At 52.0% G+C, this 20,667-nt stretch overlaps 10 protein-coding genes across 10 annotated transcripts; 5 read left to right on the top strand and 5 right to left on the bottom strand.

Moving 5' to 3' along the window:
- Positions 1-25: 25 nt before the first annotated feature.
- Positions 26-466, bottom strand: COCMIDRAFT_86730 (uncharacterized protein; the record flags this gene model as incomplete). Its single annotated transcript, XM_007686696.1, has 1 exon — positions 26-466. The coding sequence occupies one exon, from the start codon at positions 464-466 to the stop codon at positions 26-28; it is 441 nt and encodes a 146-aa protein (XP_007684886.1).
- Positions 467-1,304: 838 nt separating this feature from the next.
- On the top strand, positions 1,305-2,866 carry COCMIDRAFT_86803 (uncharacterized protein; the record flags this gene model as incomplete). Its single annotated transcript, XM_007686697.1, has 3 exons — positions 1,305-1,499; positions 1,555-2,450; positions 2,509-2,866. 3 exons carry the CDS (start codon positions 1,305-1,307, stop codon positions 2,864-2,866), a joined length of 1,449 nt encoding a protein of 482 aa, XP_007684887.1.
- A 764-nt stretch (positions 2,867-3,630) lies between these two features.
- COCMIDRAFT_86728 (uncharacterized protein) lies at positions 3,631-5,385 on the top strand (the record flags this gene model as incomplete). The annotated part of the gene is made up of 2 exons (XM_007686698.1): positions 3,631-4,906; positions 4,949-5,385. 2 exons carry the CDS (start codon positions 3,631-3,633, stop codon positions 5,383-5,385), a joined length of 1,713 nt encoding a protein of 570 aa, XP_007684888.1.
- A 2,042-nt stretch (positions 5,386-7,427) lies between these two features.
- On the top strand, positions 7,428-7,781 carry COCMIDRAFT_86649 (uncharacterized protein; the record flags this gene model as incomplete). The annotated part of the gene is made up of 1 exon (XM_007686699.1): positions 7,428-7,781. The coding sequence occupies one exon, from the start codon at positions 7,428-7,430 to the stop codon at positions 7,779-7,781; it is 354 nt and encodes a 117-aa protein (XP_007684889.1).
- Positions 7,782-8,268: 487 nt separating this feature from the next.
- Positions 8,269-9,393, top strand: COCMIDRAFT_86757 (uncharacterized protein; the record flags this gene model as incomplete). The annotated part of the gene is made up of 2 exons (XM_007686700.1): positions 8,269-8,493; positions 8,851-9,393. The coding sequence occupies 2 exons, from the start codon at positions 8,269-8,271 to the stop codon at positions 9,391-9,393; spliced, it is 768 nt and encodes a 255-aa protein (XP_007684890.1).
- A 194-nt stretch (positions 9,394-9,587) lies between these two features.
- Positions 9,588-12,724, bottom strand: COCMIDRAFT_86709 (glycoside hydrolase family 35 protein; the record flags this gene model as incomplete). The annotated part of the gene is made up of 3 exons (XM_007686701.1): positions 9,588-11,561; positions 11,642-12,477; positions 12,577-12,724. 3 exons carry the CDS (start codon positions 12,722-12,724, stop codon positions 9,588-9,590), a joined length of 2,958 nt encoding a protein of 985 aa, XP_007684891.1.
- Positions 12,725-13,795: 1,071 nt separating this feature from the next.
- Positions 13,796-14,807, bottom strand: COCMIDRAFT_86823 (uncharacterized protein; the record flags this gene model as incomplete). Its single annotated transcript, XM_007686702.1, has 2 exons — positions 13,796-14,371; positions 14,517-14,807. The coding sequence occupies 2 exons, from the start codon at positions 14,805-14,807 to the stop codon at positions 13,796-13,798; spliced, it is 867 nt and encodes a 288-aa protein (XP_007684892.1).
- Positions 14,808-15,284: 477 nt separating this feature from the next.
- COCMIDRAFT_86818 (uncharacterized protein) lies at positions 15,285-15,915 on the bottom strand (the record flags this gene model as incomplete). The annotated part of the gene is made up of 2 exons (XM_007686703.1): positions 15,285-15,578; positions 15,637-15,915. 2 exons carry the CDS (start codon positions 15,913-15,915, stop codon positions 15,285-15,287), a joined length of 573 nt encoding a protein of 190 aa, XP_007684893.1.
- A 530-nt stretch (positions 15,916-16,445) lies between these two features.
- COCMIDRAFT_86644 (uncharacterized protein) lies at positions 16,446-17,429 on the top strand (the record flags this gene model as incomplete). The annotated part of the gene is made up of 4 exons (XM_007686704.1): positions 16,446-16,885; positions 16,939-17,072; positions 17,132-17,257; positions 17,326-17,429. 4 exons carry the CDS (start codon positions 16,446-16,448, stop codon positions 17,427-17,429), a joined length of 804 nt encoding a protein of 267 aa, XP_007684894.1.
- A 363-nt stretch (positions 17,430-17,792) lies between these two features.
- Positions 17,793-19,559, bottom strand: COCMIDRAFT_86769 (uncharacterized protein; the record flags this gene model as incomplete). Its single annotated transcript, XM_007686705.1, has 3 exons — positions 17,793-19,191; positions 19,244-19,435; positions 19,495-19,559. The coding sequence occupies 3 exons, from the start codon at positions 19,557-19,559 to the stop codon at positions 17,793-17,795; spliced, it is 1,656 nt and encodes a 551-aa protein (XP_007684895.1).
- Positions 19,560-20,667: the final 1,108 nt, after the last annotated feature.

Consider the following 20,667-nt stretch of genomic DNA (forward strand, 5'->3'; position numbering starts at 1 on the left):
TCTGGTTCTTTTCCTTTTCTGTCGTTCAACGTTTCTTATGCCGGGCTGTGGGGACGGATGGATGGCGGGAAGGAACATGATGGGGTCTACGACCAAGGTGCCGACGAGGTTCCTTAGATATATGCCGTGGCAAGCATGGGACAGTGTCGTGGAACATGGCGGTATTCCCGATAGCGACGGGAGGCGCTGGAAATAGAGTGGGAGCTAGAACGTCACAGCCTCGTCTATGGCAATCTAGAAATGGCAGACGGACGAGGCATGTCCATGCTCGAGCCACGACGCTGACGAGGCTTTTGGTCGCTGAGTCAAAGGCACGGGCTGCGATTGGCTGGGCGGCGTCAGGGGCAAGGGCGACCCTCGGTTCGGCACGAGACTGTCCAGACCTCCCCTTCTGCCTCCAATCCTGCCACTCCACTTCCATACCAACTGACACCCATTGACACTCACGGACACTCGCGTCCATCATCGGTCCTGACACATGTGTAACGCACGTCGATCCAGCATGCCATTGTCCGCACCATGGTCATCACACACGACCTCGGTCATGCAGTATCAAGGATGCTGAGAGCTCACCCCGCGATGGCAACGATTGCTGCAACAGAGACACGGCAATCGGCGCCAAGTAGCAACAGAACAGCCAGCACATAACCAGCAGATGCCAACTCCCCAACACCAAGAGAGACCGCTAGTGGCGTACTTGGCACGGTCAACATACGTTTCATGAAACAGTGCTCCGCGTCGCACCCCTTGCACCTTGAGGCGACTGGGCATTCTTTACGAAAGGCCCCCACCAGCATCCCCCGCGCAATTGGCCAACCGCCGCCGCCTTGGCTCAGGGGCACACTGTGCAAAACGGCCCCTGCATGCCAACCGGCCTCGCCATCGCATGTCTGACCATCCATGGCCGGTGCCAGGACCCGCGGGAGCGAATCCCCGTGGGCGCCACTGGGTTACGCAAAGCATTTTGTGCAGATGCTGCCATCGCTGCCATTTTTGCTATACGCTCCGTTTTATATTTAAGCACACGCTGCTTGATCCCCACTCCAACTTGATCCGCCCTTTCGCCCTGTTGCTCCTCTTATTCAGAACGTTCCCTCCACACGTTCTTTCCACTCTTTGCATCGCTTCTTTGACTCGTGTCACTCTCTATACCTCGAATATTTAGTGGGCCTCTTTTTGTTTGGCTCTCTCGCCTCTCGCCTCTCGCTATAGCATTGACCACTTCGCTGGCCCGGCCCTAACCCACCATACACCTCAACTGCTGGTCGGTTGCGCGCTGATCTCTCGTGCGTTTTGCCGACACAATGGCGCCGTCAACGACCTCGACGTCCAAGACGCTTCGCCCGGACAACCTGGAAATCCGACCTCCTTCAAATGCGTCGCACAATGATGCCGACGACGGACCAATATCCCCACGATCATGGCGACACCGTGCTGTCACCTACCAAGTTCCTTCAAGGCGCCAGACCACTGGCAGCCTTGATGCCGAAGACTACTTTGTGAGCAGCTAGTTCTATTGACTGTGTATACAAATGGGCTAACAGAAGTGCTCAGGTCGGACCTCGTGACATGGCCAAACACAGTAAATGGCCATACTTCATGCGAATGCATGGTTCCGTCTTTCCCAAGATGATCTTGCCACTCATCGTTATTACTATCTGGGCGACTGCAATCACCTGTATTTCACAATTCGTCTATCCTCTCGTTGTCAGCAACTTGCTTCTCACTGTCCTCGGTTTCGTCGTTGGTCTCGCCATTTCTTTCCGCACAAGCACGGCTTATGAGCGCTACACTGAAGGCCGCAAGTACTGGAGTCAACTTATCTTCGTCAGCCAGAACCTAGCAAGAACAATCTGGATCCACGCCAAGGAGCGCGAAGGCGAGCTTGGTAAGGAAGACTTGCTTAACAAGCTGTCTGCCCTCAATCTGCTCAACGCGTATGCCTGCTCCATCAAGCACAGGCTTCGATTTGAGCCTGGTATCGACTACCCCGACCTCCGCGACCGTGTTGAGTTCCTCGACACCTTTGCTCGCGCTGCCGAAGTTGATATCCCCGCTCCCGCTGATAAGAAGAAGTTGAAGGCCGTTGGTGAATACCTCGGCGTCACTTTTGCCGAGTCCAACCCTCGCAAGAGGATCAAGCGCTCCAAGAAGCCCCTCGGTAACCTGTCGCTCGAAATCCTCAACCACATCTCCGCCTATGTTCACAGCCTCATCGAAAACGAAACCTTGAATGTTGGTCTGTACCAAAATCAAGCCATTACCAGCATCGTACAGCTCAACGAAGCTCTTATCGGTATGGACCGTGTCCTGCAAACCCCTCTGCCTATCGCCTATTCGATCGCCATTTCTCAAATTACCTGGGTCTACGTCATGATGTTGCCTTTCCAACTGTGGGATAATCTTCGCTGGATCACTATTCCCGGCTGTATCTTCGCAGCCTACATCATGTAAGTTCTCCATGGATATACATATAGTCGCTTTACATTTTCTAACCTGGTTTACTAGCATCGGTCTCTCCGCTATTGGTCGCGAAATTGAGAACCCCTTCGGTCATGACGTTAATGATCTGCCGCTTGAAGCCTTCTGCGAAGAACTGGAAATGGATATTGACTACATCACTTCTCAACCCCCACCTGTTGCTCGCGAATACATGCGCCGCGATGGCAATATGCCCATCTGGCCGCTCAGCCACAAGAACTACAACAGCTGGATGTCGCGAAGCAAGCAGGATATCCGCGATGCGCTCATGACGAAGACAAAGGCTGACATGATTGTCCGCAAGAGCTTCGCTGTCCCAAGGGAGAGCGAGAGCATTGAGGAGAAGGAGCAGGGTATCTCGCAGCAACCACACCACCAGGAATAATAGGTGTGTGTAGGTGACTGGTTGTCGCCGAACAAAAAGTAATATTTTGAATTCGTCATCACATCTTTATCTTTTGATCATTAGAGCGGTTTGGCGCTGGGCCGTAGTTTATTCTTTTTCTAAAAACTCTTACTTTTTAAGCCTGGTATCTTTGTAAATGTCTGGAGGAGCTTTCCAACATGTTTTTTCGGGGAAGCGGAAGGAGAGGAAGGAAGAATGTGCATATGTCAATGGGGGGACCGGTGGGGGAGATCACGTATGCCTATGGTTTATGGTATGGCTGCACGATGTTATTCACCTTGTCGACGAGACGAGATTTAAGTATAATGTCATCTTTACCATATACTTTTTTACTTGCACCGTTTCTCCTGTTGTGATTGAGTGGTTCGCTTGTGGCTCGGGTGAATAAGAGACACAAGTGGTATATGAGCATGTAGTAAGCGGAATGGATGATTTGGGAAAAGGCTGCGAAACAGCAAAGAGTGCTTTTTTGTCGCATATCTTAAGGTGCTCATGGCGAGCCTAGTTTGATATTTTTGGTCACATGTCACGCGATTTACATATGCTTTGAGGTCGTGAGAACTGTAAATACCCATGTCCACATTCACGTTCAAAACTAGTGGGTAAGCAACTCCGCGCGAAAGCCCCACATGTCGGCCAAACCTTCCGCCGCCCAAAATTTCGAGCTACGCCGGGAACTTTTTTGTCCAACTTTCCATTGACAAAACACTAACACCGGATACTGTCTATAAACCCTCGGAAATATGTTCGCGGTACCCGGATGGAACGTCTCCGCGCAGGTCCAGACGCAGGTCGAAGCGCCCAAGCCAAAGGATCAGACTAAACCTGGAAAGAAGGCGCAGAAGCGCAAGGAAAGGCGCGAAGAGAAGGAGGTCAATGCGGATAATTTGGCTGAAAAATGGGAGAGCATAACGAGTGGCAAGAGTGGAGAGGTCAAGCAGAGTAAGACATCGGAGGCAGATGGCACGGTAGAGGCAGATGATGCGGCGCAAGAGAAGCGCGGGAAGAAGAGGAAGAGGGGAAAGTCTGGAGGCAATAAGGATAGACAGCCGGACGAGGATGGTACAAAGGAAGCAGAGGAAGTAGTAGGAGAAGCGAAACCTTCTCCTGCAAAGGCTTCTGAAGAAAAGAGTGCAACCACCGATGGCGAGTCGAAACGCGACAAGAAGAAGCGCAAGAAGGAGTCGAAAGCCGACAAACTCCTCGCGGCGAACGCAGCCGAAGCAAAAGCTGTGCCAGTGGCACCAACTCTCGAAAACCTCCTGCCCGAGCCTAAGGGCCTCACACCGCTGCAACGATCTATGCGTAGCAAGCTAGCCAGCGCCCGATTCCGCCATCTCAATGAAGCACTCTACACGAAACCTTCTGCCGACAGCGCTTCGCTCTTCAAAGAAGACCCCTCCATGTTCGAAGACTACCACCGTGGTTTCGCCCAACAAGTCGAAGTATGGCCCTCGAATCCCGTCGACAGCTACGTAAATAGCATCCTCGTCCGCGCCAAACTCCGCAACAAAGACCAGCGCAAAGACCGCAAAGCACAAAATAAATCCGCCGTACGCCGTGGCCCCGGCTTCGAAGACGAGCAAGACACTACATCCATCGCGCCTCCCCGCGGCGACGCCAAACCCCTCCCCCGCGACTTCAAAGGCCACAGCACAATCGCCGACCTAGGCTGCGGCACGGCCTCTCTCTCCTACCGCCTGCAACCCCACCTGGCCTCCCTAAACCTAACCTTCCACTCCTTCGACCTCTCGCAACCCAGCGGCCCCTCCGGCCCCCTCGTCACCGTCGCCGACATCGCCGCCCTCCCCCTCGCCGACAACAGCGTCGACGTCGCAATCTTCTGCCTCGCCCTCATGGGCACAAACTGGCTCGACTTCATCGACGAGGCATATCGCATCTTGCGCTGGCGCGGCGAACTATGGGTGTCAGAGATCAAATCGAGGTTTGGCCGTGTGGACAAGAAGAAAGGTGGTGTGCCGATTAATTCGATTGGGTCGCTGAGGAAAAACGTGGATAGTAAGAAACTCGCTGCTGGCGCTGGTTCGGCGGCGGCGGCAGCATTGAAGAATAAGAATAAGAAGAAGGGGGCGCAAAAGGGAGACAAGGCGCCGGAGGAGGGCCCAGAGGATTCAGAAGATGAGGCGGAGCTGGCGGTTGTGGTGGATGGACAGGATGCAAAGGAGGGAACAGATGTATCGGCTTTTGTCAATGTTCTGCGCAAACACGGGTTTGTGCTCGATGCGCTGCCAGAGCGACCAGGGGATGCGATTGATCTGAGCAACAAGATGTTTGTCAAGATGCAGTTTGTCAAGGCGGCGCATCCCAGCCGGGGCAAGAACGCACGTGAGGATCAAAAGGAGGGGGCTGTGGCGCAGAGGGGTGGCGGGCTCAAGTTTGGGCTCAAGGGCAAGCGTATGGGCTTGGGTGGTGGGGATGAGGATGAGGGAGAGGCAGACAATGCGGTGTTGAAGCCGTGTTTGTACAAGATTAGGTAAACAACAAGGGGGAAGTGGATGTTGGGGGGATATATGTGGGATCACGGGGTTCATGATACTCTAATAAAATCTTTTTTTGAAAGAGTGTTTGATTCAATCATACATCTCTTCTTGTTTCGTTTTTCTCTCTTGTACTTGTTGTTCACGTTGTCCTCAATGAAACCCTTGTGTATTTCCAACCGTGCTTGTTAGCAGTACACATGCAGGATATGCTATGCTGTACCATGTCAACGCCACATTTTCCTCGAGTTCATCTACTCGAATCAACTCCATACAGGGGAACTTGTGCCATACAGGCTTATGGTGGTCCCAAGTAAGCATCGTTTAAGAAACCCTCGACAGGTTGATGATTCCGAGTATGCCTTTCTTCTATCCTTGATTCAAAGTCGGAACCTAACCGCCAAGGAGGAAACTTGCAGCGTGCTCTACGTTACCACCAAACATCTCCAGGGCTTGTATGGCTTCTTGTTCAGAACAGCTAACTATGCTAGTGAGCTGCTGGACGTGTTCGCGGGGAAACCTGGAGTTGGACGCAGCAGGCGCAGGCGCTTTGGGTGCTGCTGGCTGGGCTTGCGTTTGTGCGGGCTGAGACGATGATGATGAGGATGCGCCAGTGTTGGAGGGGCCAGCTTGCGAAGAGCCCTTGGGTCGCACAGCACCCGTCTTTGCACCAATCTCTTCACCATTAGGTCCGGAAACGGTAGGCTCATTCAACTCGGCCTCCTCGAAGCTCCTGGGAATCTCTGACTCGTGTAAAAAGGGAACTTCTTGGCCTTCAAAGCATAGCGCATTCTTCTCGAGATCGATCTTGGCACGGTAGCGCTTCAGCATGTCGAGGCCAAAGAGAAGATCGACGTCCTTGCCTTCCATGACAGTGAAGGCACAAGGCATAACTGCGCCTCCAATCTTGATCTCGGCGTGGTGAACACGACCCAGGATTCGTGCTGTACCGACACCACGTGCCATACCGGCATATCGGACATCCATCAGTCGCATGATACCACATCGCTCTGCGCAGTCAGGGGACATGATGGTAGCCTGGGCGCCAGAGTCGACAAAGGCCTTGACGGGCACGCCGTTGACTTCGGTGTTGACGTAGAGCATGTGTACGCGCGTGAATACTGCATCATGTCAGTGTTTGTGGTTCAGCTGCTACTACAGGAAAAATTGAGAGGTTGAGGGTTTCAAAGATCAAAATTAATAATATACGTGAAACCATGGCGGTACTCACCCTCTGGATTCTCGTCATATGCCTTTTGCAGATTCTCCACAACACGGTCCTGGCGGATAATGTCTTCAATCTTGCGCTGGGCCTCGACGTTGAAAGGGTCCTCGTTGAGCAGGGCGATTTGGTTCTGGCGCTCGCGCTCTGATTCCTCTGCCTGGCGCTGCCTCTGGGCATATGTATTCCTCCATCTGGTGGCGTCGTTGACGGCGGCGGCGAGTTCCGGGTCGGCCTGGCGTAACTTGTTCATCTGCTGGGGGTCGTTGAGGACCAGTTGTCGCACACCCTCTGGATCCGGCTGGGCTGGTCTGCCCGACTGGTGCATGTTCCTGTTTGGTCGAGGTGCGGCGCGCAATACAACGGCCAGCATCTCACCATCCTTGATACCGGCATCCTCTAATGTCTGTGTGTCGATGGCGACGGGTTGGCCGTTTAGGTAGAGGCTCTGTGCGGCGGCGGGCAGGCTCGTGTCGGCTTCGATGAAGCCCTTGAGATCTTTGATGGTGCTCCCGGGAGGCAGTTCGAGTGTCAGCAGGTCTGCGTCGGCGGGGGTGCCGGGCGCAGTGATGGATATGGTGACGCGCGGCCTAGAGAGAGTAGGTTAGCAGTGTGCCTGGGAGGATATCGGCCGTGGGAGGCGGTGATGGTGGTGGTGGTGGTGGTGGGACAGAAACGGCTCCGGGCTCGACTCACATGGCGGATCGGGGAGGGGCGCTGGGGCGTATGCGGGCGAGTCTAGAAGCGGGCAAAGAGTGTAGCACGGTGGCAGGGCCGTTTGGGTGTTTGTGGTGTTTGGTGGCAGCAGAGGCCTTTGTGGATGACGGTTGCCGGCTTGGGGTCTCAGAGAGGCTGGAAGGAAATGGAAGGCAGTGGAGCCTCAAGGCCAGCGGCGGACGGATCAGATGAATCAGCGATCAGAGGGCACAGGCTGCAGGGCCGCCATGTTGTGGGAGTGGGAGCAGCGCGTACAGTAGGGCAGCAAGACGGTGACCCTGTCATGTACCAGCGTCGTCGGGCTGGGACAAAGGCGTGCAGTCGAAGGAGCACCGCTTGTCATGAACTGAGACGACGTCGTTGGCCGTTGGGAGCAAGGGGGCAGATGGGGGGGCAGAGGAAGCGGGGCAGTCCATGCCTACTGTTTTTACTTTTTACTACTATTACTACTACGTAGCCTCCCTACCTACTTTACATGGACGTACACAGTATACGCTACATACTACGCAAATGTGTGGATACGAGCTTATCTCCCACCTGCCAGTTACCCAGGGTTTTCTACCCTCCAATCAACACGTTTCCACTGTGCAGCGCATGCGGAGCGAGTCAATTGCATCTCGTGTCTAGGCCCCACCGGCAACTGGACGAGGCCCATGATCCTTTCGGATACTATATGCCCATGTCCTAAGTTGGGTCACGTGATCTCGGGGATCTACACCGGCAGGCCAAGCGAGAAGCGAGCCGCTAGTAAAGGCGGGGGGCAAGGCCGGTGAGCGAGTCCCGTGACCGTCCACCCTGTCCACCCTGTCCACCCTGTGCTCGTCCGTCTGTTACTTGTCCTGCAGTGCCATCCACACTCTCTCACCTGCCGCCACCGCCTGCATACACATTCCACAGCAAACATGCCACGAGACCTGCTGGCCGATAAACAGACGCTTGAGAGCATGCCCAAGCTGTCGAGAGAGCCAGACGCCCTAGCCAGCCCGGATCCCAAGGAACAGTCGTCGAGTCTGGTACCCCATCGCAGCTCAAGCATTGCCCAGGAGGAAAAGCTTAGGCAAATGCGCCTCCGTCCCTACTCTTCCCTGCTCAACATCGACGATCTCGATGATTGCGACTGGCTTGAGCATGCCGCTTTCGATCCCATCGAGGCCGCTTCCCGAGAAAAGGTGAGACCAATTCTACTTCATTACCGCCTCTTTCCTTTCTTCCCCTAGTCTTGGTACTCTTTTGTGTCTGTGTGCCTCAGTGTCAATCTGTCCAGTACCACCTTTGGGCTCCATATGCCATCTGCCACCCACCTCTTCTTCTCCTTGATCCACGTTACATTACCTAGATCAACGGCCACTGCATGCTGCCTGGTCATGTGCTTTTTACCATCCGTCCTATCTTGTGTACATGCTCGTCGTTGTGCTACAGGCCAGTGGCTGCATGGCAATCGCTTGTGTTCCTTCCTTGCTAACACTCGACCACCAACCGTCTTCGCCCTACTGTGCCACTTGGAATCTCCCACTAACCTCTTCTAGCTCGACTACCGTCTGCGAACATGCGGCGAACTGTGTAGCGGCCTCTTCTCATCCGCCTACCCCACCACTTCAGGGCCTCTGGGCGAGATCCTCAAGACACGCACTTTTCCTTCAATAAATTCCACCGACAGTGATCGAAAACGCATTCTGCTCGCCCACATTATATCCACCAAATCCAAATCCCCTCTCGTCACCGATGACGCCATGGACTATCCAAAGGACTGGAAGACTAACTACCAACTAGCACCTTCCACTGGCCATAATGAAGACGGCCAAACTGTATGTCTCCACTCGCTCTGTGTTCACCCCAACTTTGCCCGAAAGGGACTTGGTTCCATATTACTGCGAAGCTATGTGCAAAGAATAAAGGACTCGGGCATCGCCACGCGCATAGCCCTCATCTGTAGAGACCGTTACATTCCCTTTTACGAACGAGCTGGCTTTAAGAAGATTGGTCCCAGCAAATGCCAGTACGGCGGCGGAAACTGGGTCGACATGGCGCTCGACTTTGAAGACGGTGGGAACGACAGTTGGGACGACTGAGCATGACCCCCTTGCATTTTATGGCTGTTGTTTTGCATTTGTACTAGCGACTGCATGCTTATGAAAATATGTACAAGAGACCCAAATGGTATCCAAAGTGCTACTTCATGTGAGTAGTGGAATCAAAAACCCTTCGTTTGCCATGAAGCCGAATACTTTTCTCACTGCCCCCCTTTTCCTCGGAGAAAAATTTCTCAAGCATACTGACTTCGATCCTCCCACCTCGGCTGCAGCTCCTCACCATCAATCTCGCCAAACCCAAATCCACTCTCATACCGCGCATACTCGACCAATCTCAACGTATCTAGCTTAGCCCCCTTATCCGTCTGTGCCCACACAACCACACTCAGCGTATTCTCCCCCCTCATATTGAGTATACCAGGCGGAACCGGGAACCGCGTCTGCGGCCCAATATGCGGCACAAACTTTCCGTACTGGTATCCATTCACAAACAGCATGACGCGCGCAATCGTGCCCTTGGGCGCCCCCAGTTCAATCCCAATCGGAACATCAAGATCGGCATCGATGTCAAGCGGAAAGGTGGTAGTGAACCAGCGTATCGCAGCGCCCTCGGCGCCTTCGACTGTTGGACTCGCAGATTTCCAAGATGCAGTGTCGAAGCCGGGGAGGTGCCAACCTAGACGCTCGCCGTATAGACCACCTTCGTTCATTGGCCCGCGAACGGGGTCTAGATTTTTTTCTCCACCAGCGTTTCCTTGGATCTTCCACTGGTCAAAAGGTAGCTTGGTTCCATTGGCAGTGAGGAGCTGTGCGCCTAGGATACCGCGGGGGTTCTGGGCTCCTGCCGGTCCGGTGGACGTCTGATCGTGGCCCGTGTAGTCGGTGATCACGGTCAGGACATTGCCTTGCTCCAGCATTGTCGCGTTGCCAAAGGATAGCTGCGCTGTAGTTGATGTGAGTGAGGCGTTGCCTCCATGGTATCCAAGGGCTTGTCCGTTGAGCCATGCATTCCATCCTGCGGCTACACCTCCTTGTACTGTGATGTTGAACCCTGTGGCTATCTTTCCAGAGAAGTAGCCACGGTAGATTTTTGCGCCCGTATAAAACTTGTAGTCACTGCTAAAGAGTACAGGTAGGGTAAGTGGCTTGACTGGACTGAGGGTAGTCGTCTTGTTCGCAACAACCCAGTTGCCGTCGTCGAACGAGGGTTGGATTTCTGGTGACGAGTCCGCAGCTTTGAAGTTGGATAATGCTGGGAGTGTGACCTGGCGATCTGCAATTCCTTCGAGATTGGCAGTAAGAGCACCATATGGCGTCTTCGTGGTGTCGAGTCTTCGGCCGTTCCACGATATCGTCTCAACGTTTGCGCCAGCGTAGACTTCTATTGAAGTTGCATTTGCATTATCGCCAATGATAGCAACAGTCCCATCTTCAATGCTTGCTGACCGAACAAGATAAGGTCCGCGGACAAAAACTTGTTTATCGGGCGTGACGCTGGGATCGTTAGTCGTTGGCGGTGCAAAAAACGTCCATGCTGATGGAATATCCAAAAGGTATGCCAGAACCCCATTGGAGAACTCGACAACCGTCACTCCCTTGCTTTGAGTAAAACTGAAGCGAGAATACGTTCCGTTTGCCGGTACACTCGCAATGTCGGATTCTGCGCCCCACGTCTTGAACGTGAGGTTACCACGCGACTTGAAGGCAAACTCGCCAACCTGACCTTGCCGCGTGTAGAAGACAACAACAGGGCGATCAAACAATCCGTATGATGCAATTTCCGCCGAAGAGTAAAGCAACGTCTCATTTCCAACCGCATAATCCGTGACAACCCATCTACTCTGCCGCCCCGCAAGCTGCATAGTCGGGATCGTCACATCGCCCTCGGACGTCTTGACCGTCATGGAAAATCCAGTCACATCCCTCGTGCGCGTATTGTTGTTTTCAGCAAGATAGAACCGTGCATCCGACTCGCGATTCTTAAGCTGCCAGGTCCAGATGGCAGAGCTCGAGACGGCGTTCGCTGTGCCGTTTGCTTCCATGAAGGTATTATGCAGGCCCTTGCTCACACGGGTGAAGAGAGCAAGAAGCTTGTACTGTGAGAACTTCGGGCGAATCTCGCGAGTCTCGCGGAGAGGTGCATTGTAGTCGTATGAAGTGTAGACGACAGGTGCAGCGAGTTGACCCCAGTTAGTACCGCCATACGCCTGTAAGAGCTGTTAGTCGCCGCCAATGTCATTATACCACTACCTATCTCTTTTCCTTATCTCAAAGAGATGCAGCTTACCATGTACAAATTCAACAGCGTAGCCCTCTGTCCAACTAACCCCTTATAAAACACATCCGCAAACTCCGGGCTCTGCTCCGCCTTGCACTGATCAAAAAAGTACCCACCCCACGGCTGAAACCAGCCGCCCTCAAACTCAGGTAGATACTCTGGCTGCGACGGCGACACTTCCTGGAACCACTGATAATACGTCCTGGGCAGATTAAACCCCGTGTCAAGATTCGTACAACTCATGCCTCCAGGATAACTATCCAGCCCATACACATCAATCGCCCCACCGACATTCTTGTAGTCGGACGACCAGCTCTTCGACCGGAACCCCTTCTCGTTGTGCGTCAAGGGAACGATAATGCCCGCGTTCTTGAATGCGGTTTTGAGCTGCTCCATGTACAACACCAGCGTATCATTAGCCACATAGCGCGTCTGCTGCAATTCATTTTCCACCTGCGTAAGTATCACGGGTCCGCCGTTTGTAATCTGGTTCTTCGCAATGATACTTCCGACTTGCGCAACCCATTCGGACCATGATTCGCGGTACGTGGCATCGCTTGTGCGGTACTTGCCGCCGCTGCCGTCGCTGGTCCATAGAGCGAAGCCGCCGCCGTTGGTTTCGGCGTTGCAGTAAGGGCCCGGGCGCGCGATAACGTAGAGGCCTGCTTCTCGGGCTGCGGAGAGGAGACGCTGCAGGTCTTTTGCTGGCGAGGTGAAATCGTAGGTGCCGCGGGACGCCGAGTGGTAGGACCAGAAGAAGTAGATGCTTACGGTGTTTATGCCGTTTGCTTTGAATTTTTGGAATACGTCGGACCAGAGGGCGGGGACGGGGAGGCGAGTGTAGTCTGTGGTTTGAGACAAAAGAGTTCGTAGTTAGCAGTAATCTCTTTGGTATGTAGTATTTTGTTTTGTTTTGGAGGAGTAGTAACGTAGGATGTGCATACGGAATTCTCCACTCATAATCATGATGCGCTCGCCTTTGATCATCAGTGAGCCATTGTCCCATTCCACAGTCGTCTGCAACCCATTGTTCGCAGCGAGAGCGCTGTAAGAGAGCGATGCCGCGACAGCGATGATGCGTGAGATCCGCATAGTTACGTCCCTTTGCACCAAACCACAGTATCAACGAAATCAACAAAAAGAGACGGGAAAAAATGCCTTCGACCAAAAGCCATGAGCGACAGGCGGTCAACACGGCTTATGTGCTTTAGCCCATAAGCTCCAGATCTACTCTTGTGCCCATTCGCCATTCAAAGATGCCCCCTTCCCTGTGCGTACATAGCGCGACGATATCATTGACGGTACATCTTTGTTCCCCGCGCCCGTCCGGGGGGAAGAAATACCAGAGCTGGACCGGCTGGGCGGGCTAAATACGCATGCAAGGTACCAGTAGTGTATTAATACCTTTGCACTTGGAGAAAGAGGTTATTGGGCGGGTGGCGGGATAAACGGGACATCATCCCGCCGAGACGCCGAGACGGGAACGACATGGCTTGTTTTCGAAACTGCGGAGGCGAAGGGGCCGGGGTGCGCGATTGGAATGGTGAATGTGGGGTTGCTGCCAAAGAGAGTGGGTTAGGAAAAGTAGGTGTTCTTGGGGAAATGGGAGTAAGGAGCTTTAAAAGGTTGATGACTTTTGGGGGTGATTGCGGTCTTGCGTACTTAGGTGAACGCAAGTGGGCATGGGTAAGTAAAAGCTTCCTGATTGCAACACCGCCTGTTTGTGATAGTGAGATATCCAGTTCTCAACCCGTTTCTTTTTTTCAACTGCTTGTACGAAATTTGAAGCAGTATCAACACTTTTCGAATTATATAGGAGGAATCTCACAAAAACAACTTTGGTAACCTCCTAAGATTCTGCAACACATCTGAGCAGACCAGAAAATATAACACTGATTTTATCACTGATGCACTCGTGAAACAAGCAGGAAATGGTTCTGTAATACTTCTTCAATTATCTTTAATCGGCAATGCAAAGTTGCTAAATATTTGCCTCTGTCACTTTTACCTCTTTCTACCCTACATCTGGACAACCCATACCAAGATTTCCTGTAAAGAAATACACAGTAAGCTTCTTCTTCTCAAAATTCATTCTACCTCTAAACTCAATGTTTTGATCGAACAACCGGAACTTGCATTTCTTATGATGATTGATGATACACACTACCGAGCCCTCTTCTGCTGAACCTCTACCCTTCCCTCATCCCACATTCCTTGGCCCTGGCCTTGCCCTTCTATCAAACTGTCCATCTCCGTACAACCGAACTTCCCTTCATCGTCCTTTGCGCCCAGCAGCACAGGGAAAAGCGTAAACGCAAAGCCGGTCCCAACCGCAAAATACACCAACACCGCCATTCTTCGTAACACATCCCCCTCCTTTTGCACTGGCAAGTTGTCCTTCCAAGCGCTCCACATGTACGCTGACATACCGCACACGAAGTTAGTGACAGCCAGCGAGATCAGCTCATAAGGTGCCTCCATTAGCGTCAGAGACGTAAGCGAACTCTGCCATACGAGATGCTCACGAGAATCGCGATACTGGACGCCGTTGGAAAGCCATATGCGTAGTGCAGACGCAGTGCGAACGAAACCTAGTTCGCGTTGCTGGATGCAGGTGAAAAATGTAGCGAGTAGGGAGAGCATAGTGCCTTGTGTAAAACAAGAACGTACGATAAACGTCGTATCAGAAAGTTGAGGCAGCGACATTGCCTGGAGTGCTAATGTTGCTAATAACGCTCCCTAGAAAAATATTTAGCCATCATGGCAGTGTGGGTGAGAGTGAGGCGGGGCACGTGATAGTAGTACGCAGTAACAGAGCACGCCTTGAGAGACGGATAAATGCAAAAACGATAAAATGAGAGAGAGAGAGGGGGGGGGAACATACAACCAAAGCCACAAGCCTAAACTGCTCCAACTTTGCTTCCCGCAGCTCAAGTACCTCCTTATCGGTACCCTCATTGATTATATGTTCCAGCACCTCCAAATCCTGCGCATCAAACAGCAGCCACAGACGGTAGCGGTACGACGGCCCGTACCGTGTTCGTGCCCACGCATTATCGTTCCACTCACGAAGACGCGAAAAGCCATTGATCAAATAACGCGGCGCTAGCAGAACACGAGCAGCTGCTCGCGCCGGAAGTCCCAGGGCGCTCCAGATCTCAGCTGTATTGGACATATATGGCGAAAAAAAGGATCAAGAAACAAAAAAGATAAAATGGTGGGGGGAGGCGGGAGACTTGCGCCCTTGACCTATGTACGTAAAGTACGTGTGGTATTCGGCCAGATTAATCCAAGGTTTCTCAGGTTCCAATAGCAAGGGGAAGGTCCCCACTTTCTGGGCTCCTTGAGGCTGGTGAGGCATGCATACGGTATAGTTTTGGCCCCCAAATCGATGGGGGGTGCTGCGGATGCAGCGCCATTATTGGCTCATAACGGAGGTATAGGACAAATATAGTATACCGTCGCTATTGATTGCGCATAAAGCGTGGCGATGAGAAGATCTGGACGGGGAGTACATATTAAATCGGAACAGTTGAAGGAATCCTGGTATTAATGCAAGATCGATCTAGAATATCACGACTGATTGTGGGCCGTGTAACATTTGCCTTTGGCAAGTTTACCAGATCTAGTATGACAGTTGTACCACGTTCCTCTATGCACTTGTTCCCGAAGCCTTTGCCTTTTCCTGTGCCTCCAACTTTCTCCGTGCGGCCAGAATCATTTCCTCTCTCCTCCTTTGCAGATTCGCCTGCCTCTCGTTCTTATCTGCACTCCAAGATTTTGATTTCGGCTGCTCTTCTTGCGCAGCCTGGGGTGCTCCGTTGATCTTTGAAGATAGGTTGTATCGTGTGATCAGATCGGGATGTGAAGGCTTTGCTGGTGCAGCGGCTGGTCGAGCAGGTGCAGGTGAAGCGCGTGGTGCGGGTATTTGGAAAGATGGTGGTGCCTGTCTCAACGTCAGCGAACCAAGTTCTTATAAACTCATGTCCGTGAATGAATCTTACCGCATCCAACCCTCTCCCACTCAGCGCCCTCTCTGTTGTTGCTGCAACATTCCCGCCGTTTCGCTGCAGATCCCACGCAATGTCCCGTCTATTCAGTTGCGGCAACATCTCGGCTACCTGGTCGATCTGTGCCAGATTGATACGGGGTGTGGCGCGGTTTGCGGCTGCTCGCGTGCCAGGCGCTGCTGGTGTGGGTTTGCTAAAGTACCATCGCACGGCCAGGAAGGTGACAACGATGAAGACGAGTACCTGGGGAACGTTGATGCTTTGTTCCGCCATGGCTATGTTCTCTCACTATGTGCCAGACGGTATTGAGACGGTGCTACAGGGCCTGTGGTGTGCCCAAGAGCGACGTATGAAGCGTTGAGTGTGGCAGTAGAGAGCGGCGTGCAGGCGAACTCGGTATTGGGTCTGCGGCTAGCGAAATGATTATATGACCACGGGTGACGTCTGGTCCACGGTGGGATGAGTGGTATCAACTCAAGGGTTAGTGATGTGTCGGCTTTGATGGATGAGTTGAGGTTGACATGGATAGTTCGGAGGAGCCTCGGCGAATCGCCCACTGCCGAAACGTTGCCGCCTTGACCCCTTGTTGACGTTCACCCTCTGACCCACAAGACCCCTCCTTCTCCACACCCCGTCCTGGACCCTTATCTTGACGCGCTTTTTTAAGTTCAGGCACTTTGTCTGAACTGTTCACTCTTTTGGTTTTTGCCATTGCTTCACCACAGCGTGATGCATTGTTGTTACAAACATCTCTCCACCTATACCCTGCTTCGCGCCAGTTACGCGCCGACATTCCTTAGAAAATGAGTTCTTCAATGATTGCCAGGAAACCACTTCCACAACCTGCGCAGGCGCACCTAAAGGATGGTTCTCCTGATATTGCGACCGCTGCCTTTGGACCAGGATTCAATGCGCCTGCACATCATCAGGATGCGCTTTCAGAGCAGCAAAAGAAAGAGACAGCAATTGACGACTCAGCTTCTTCAATTGAGCAGGGTGTGACGGACAATCAAGGAACGAATGGAAGGCGTAATGCCCCCGGTGGAGGCTTTCTTGCAGGCGTAATGGGAGGCGCCTTGGGCTCAGCTATTTCCCGCCGTCTGGACAATTTTCTCCCACCACACAAAAGATATTTCAACAATCGCATCAGCCGTCGTACACTCCTTATTATGATCGGTGCTTCCTTCATTCTTCTTTTGGCATTGATAATAGGCCTGGCAGTTGGTCTGTCTGGAAAGTCCGAGTAGGTTGCCTTTACTCAATTCGGCTTTCTTCGTTGTTACTAATTCCGCATAGTGATACTGCTCTACCTCTACCCGGAGGGGCGCAAACTTTCGAGGGCGATTTGACCTATTACAATCCGGCCCTTGGAGCCTGTGGCCAGACTCACGGCGATGGCGATCCGGTCGTGGCCGTGTCCCACATCCTTTGTAAGTCTTGTTTCCTCTACTTCGATGTGACATGTTGACTAACATTATGGACTCAAAAGGGGACAAGAATCAAGTGGGCGCCAATCCCAACACCAATTCGCTTTGTGGCAGAAAGATCCGTGCCCACCGTATCGACGAGAGGACGGGCAAAGAGGCCAGCATCGACGTGACTGTGATTGATAGGTGTACGTACCTCAGGCCGTAATGGCCCACCTCATTCTCGTTCAGTGAATTGGCGCTGATCTTATACCAGGTACCGGCTGCAAACCTACCGACCTCGATGTCAGCCCTGCTATGTTCAAAAAACTGGCCGATCCTGATTTGGGCAGGGTCACGGTGGAGTGGGCTTGGTTGTGAGAGTCTTGGTGGCGACGTTTTGCACACCGCTATGCCTCTTTCTTTTGAGTTTTTGTCCTTTTACTTCTTGATACCACTATTGTCTTCTTGTTTTATACCTTGTCTCTCGTTCAGCATATTTGTACCATAATTTTCCGAGTTCATGATCCCCCCAACATTTCCTGTTGATGTCCGCATGAACGCCTGTCTCTTCGATACCCCTCTTTGAAATCTTCAGTTAGTACGCAGAAATTTATCATTACAGAATCGCTTAATGAAAAACATTCATCAGATCTACATATCCTTAAGTACCTAAGGGGCGGCAGACAATCCAAAGCTAACTGCTACACCTGTAGATACCACAAAACCCAGTATGCTCAACCCTCACACACCCCAATACTTCTCAACGATATCCTTCGGCAAAACCCCCTGCTCACTCCTCGCCCGATAAACCTTCAACGGGCCTCCTTTGACATCATACACCAGCACCGCCGCCCCGCCTCTGATCCCCCTCACTGTCCGTTTAATACCCACCAGCAACCCCACCATCTTCCTCAGCTTCTCCTGATTCGCCGCTTCCCACTTCCCAAACTGCTCTTCCGCCCGCGTAATACTAACCGAGTGCACCGTCCCCTTCTCATGATTCCCATTGATAAAATACGGCGTGCGACCGAACCATAGCTGCGGCATGGCATCGGCCATACGATTTAGTTTCTTAGCTTTGATTTCTGCGAGGAGGGAGGGAGAGATGAAAGTGCCTTTTTCGATAGCGATCGTGGGTGCATCTGGTGGTTGCATGGGGGTCGAGGACGAAGCGTACTCTGCTACTTCTAGTTTCTCCATCGCAGCTGTGAGCGCATCAGTTGTATCGTGCTCCGAGTCGTCGTAGTAAGCATCGACTTCAAACCTAACAACGCAGTCCAACGGCCCAATTCGATACCGAATCACTCTATGATGGCTACTTGAGTTTCCTAGATCCTTGTCGGGCGTGGTAAATGCTTTTTCAAAGTTATGCCCGTAACCGGAGTTTGGGGCGCCGTGCACCATGTGCTGGGCAGTACGCTCTTTACGGCTTATCACGAGGGTGCTGTTGACAAGGTTGAGGCCCATGCAGAAGGGATCGAGTTTTTTGCCAGCGGATAGATCAAGGAGTTTGCGGAGAGAGTTGCGGTTGGCAACGATGTCGACGGCGGTTAGGTTTGTCCCGGGATTCATGAGGGAGAGGGCGCGGAAAGCGGGCTCGAAGGGGTATTTGGGGACGCGGGCGGCGTTTTGGTCGATGAAGTGGTGTCCAGCGTCCTGTGCTAGGGTAGTTGGTAATGGAAGAGGTGTCCATTTTGGAGGCCCGCCGGGGATGTAGATGGTACCGTCATTCTGCCAATTGTAGCTGCAAAGAGTTTCGAAGCCCTCTGTAGAGTGGACGGGGTTATTGTCGGGTTGCAATGACGTAGTGTCGATGGTGAGGATATGCCTCCCAGTGGTCTCCTTGAGCATCCATGCTGTCTTCCATGCTGATGGTTTTGTTTTTGAGGGCCCCCTTCTCGAGAATGACTTATGAGTTGGATCTGGTGTAGATTCAACAACTTTTGTTGGGGTTGGGGTTGGAGGTGTCGCACTAGAATGCGTATTCTTGGGCGATGGTACTCGAGAAGACGATGCCGACGCAGGTACTGTGGTTAGTCGGGGCTCTTTGACATCACGGGCTAGTTTCACTATTCCTGTAGATGAAAGAGGCGGTTCTGTCGTTAGCGAAGCTTTTGCTGCTTGTATTCTTGCACGCGCACTGTTGCACCCATAAGACTAGAGTTGATACACATCTGACCCTGCGTACGTACGATTTGCTCGGACGTGGCTTGTTTTTCTTCGGCTTTACAGCAGCCTCAGAACCTTCTTTCGGAGCGGAAAGTACACTTCCTGTCATCAATTGGCTCTCCTGGATTGTCTTCTGAGCCCCAAGAGCCTGGTTTGCTACGACGCCTGACGCGGTGAGTGGCGCGCCATTTGCCTTCTTGGACTTTTCGCGCTCCCTGCGTTCACGATACGTAAGCTAGCTGTACGTGCGTATAATCTCGACTGAATGCCTTACTGTTTCGCTTGACGACCACCGTCCTTACGAGCTCCCTTTTGAGGAGCGTTGCTTGGATCCACCATGGAAGTTGACGCTTCTATTCTAAAAATACCTATCCTTTGAGCCTACTGTTAAGTTTGTTGTGCTAGGAAGTGTCTGCGGTGTCTCGTCACGCAGGGTGTCCCGCTGCGTAGGCACAGACGTTACACCACAGCATAGCAATTTCGCATAAAGGTCCAATTATACTTTCAGCTTCCTGCGGATTAGCACATATGACAGAACATATTGGGGTCACGACTAGGCGTATTGCGGATATTTTGCAGTCACTTCAGAATATGCTAGTCTAAATTTGTTAGTGTTGTGAGGGGCTACGCCGCGAACAAGACACGTGATATGATCACGTGTCTACCTTCCTACAAGTGCTTAGTTAACAAACGTTCTTCGTACGAAAAGAGCTTAGAGTAAAAGTGTAAAGGAGGGGGCGTCTTATAATAGCTTTGCTCTTCTTATCTTTCTTCTTTTATAGCTTAGGTTAATGCAAACTTGGTCCGAGGCCTCTTTGTAAGGGGCTACGCCGTGAATGAAGCACGTGATTATACCATGTGCCGACCTTGAGAACGCTTAGTCATAAGAACTCCTTCGTAGGACATGACTAACGAAGGAGTATAAAGCAGTAGCTATCGTACGATAACTTTACTTTCTTATCTTTCTTCTTCTGTACCATAGGCTAATGCAAACTCGTTCGAAGGCCTCTTCGCCTATAACAAGTATTTTACTACTAAGGGAGGATAAGAATAGCTCTTAAATAGTATTATGTAGAAAGAACGTGTTGAGTATAGAAAATTAAATAATCCAGCACTTGGTACTTCGATAGGGACCCTTGTATGTCCCGTCGTATGTGATGACCCGCAATAGAATATCAGCCATCCTAGTACAGCTGACATCACCACATATTACTTCCTTGTTAAGGCATGAACATAATCAGACGAGCGCACAGATTAATAGGGGGTAATAAATTATAGACTTGAATGCTAAGCTATATTATAGACAAATCCAAGTACTCGGGCCCAACGGCTGCTGTAGCAGAATTTCAATGAAATTGCCCGTGCTCCGCACGGGCCTATCACCTCAACGATAATATCACCTCAATGATAACGATATATTTCAATCGTACATTTAAGCTAAGTAAAT

Source organism: Bipolaris oryzae (assembly GCF_000523455.1).
Source record: "Bipolaris oryzae ATCC 44560 unplaced genomic scaffold scaffold_21, whole genome shotgun sequence".
NCBI classification, from domain to species: Eukaryota; Fungi; Ascomycota; class Dothideomycetes; order Pleosporales; family Pleosporaceae; genus Bipolaris; species Bipolaris oryzae.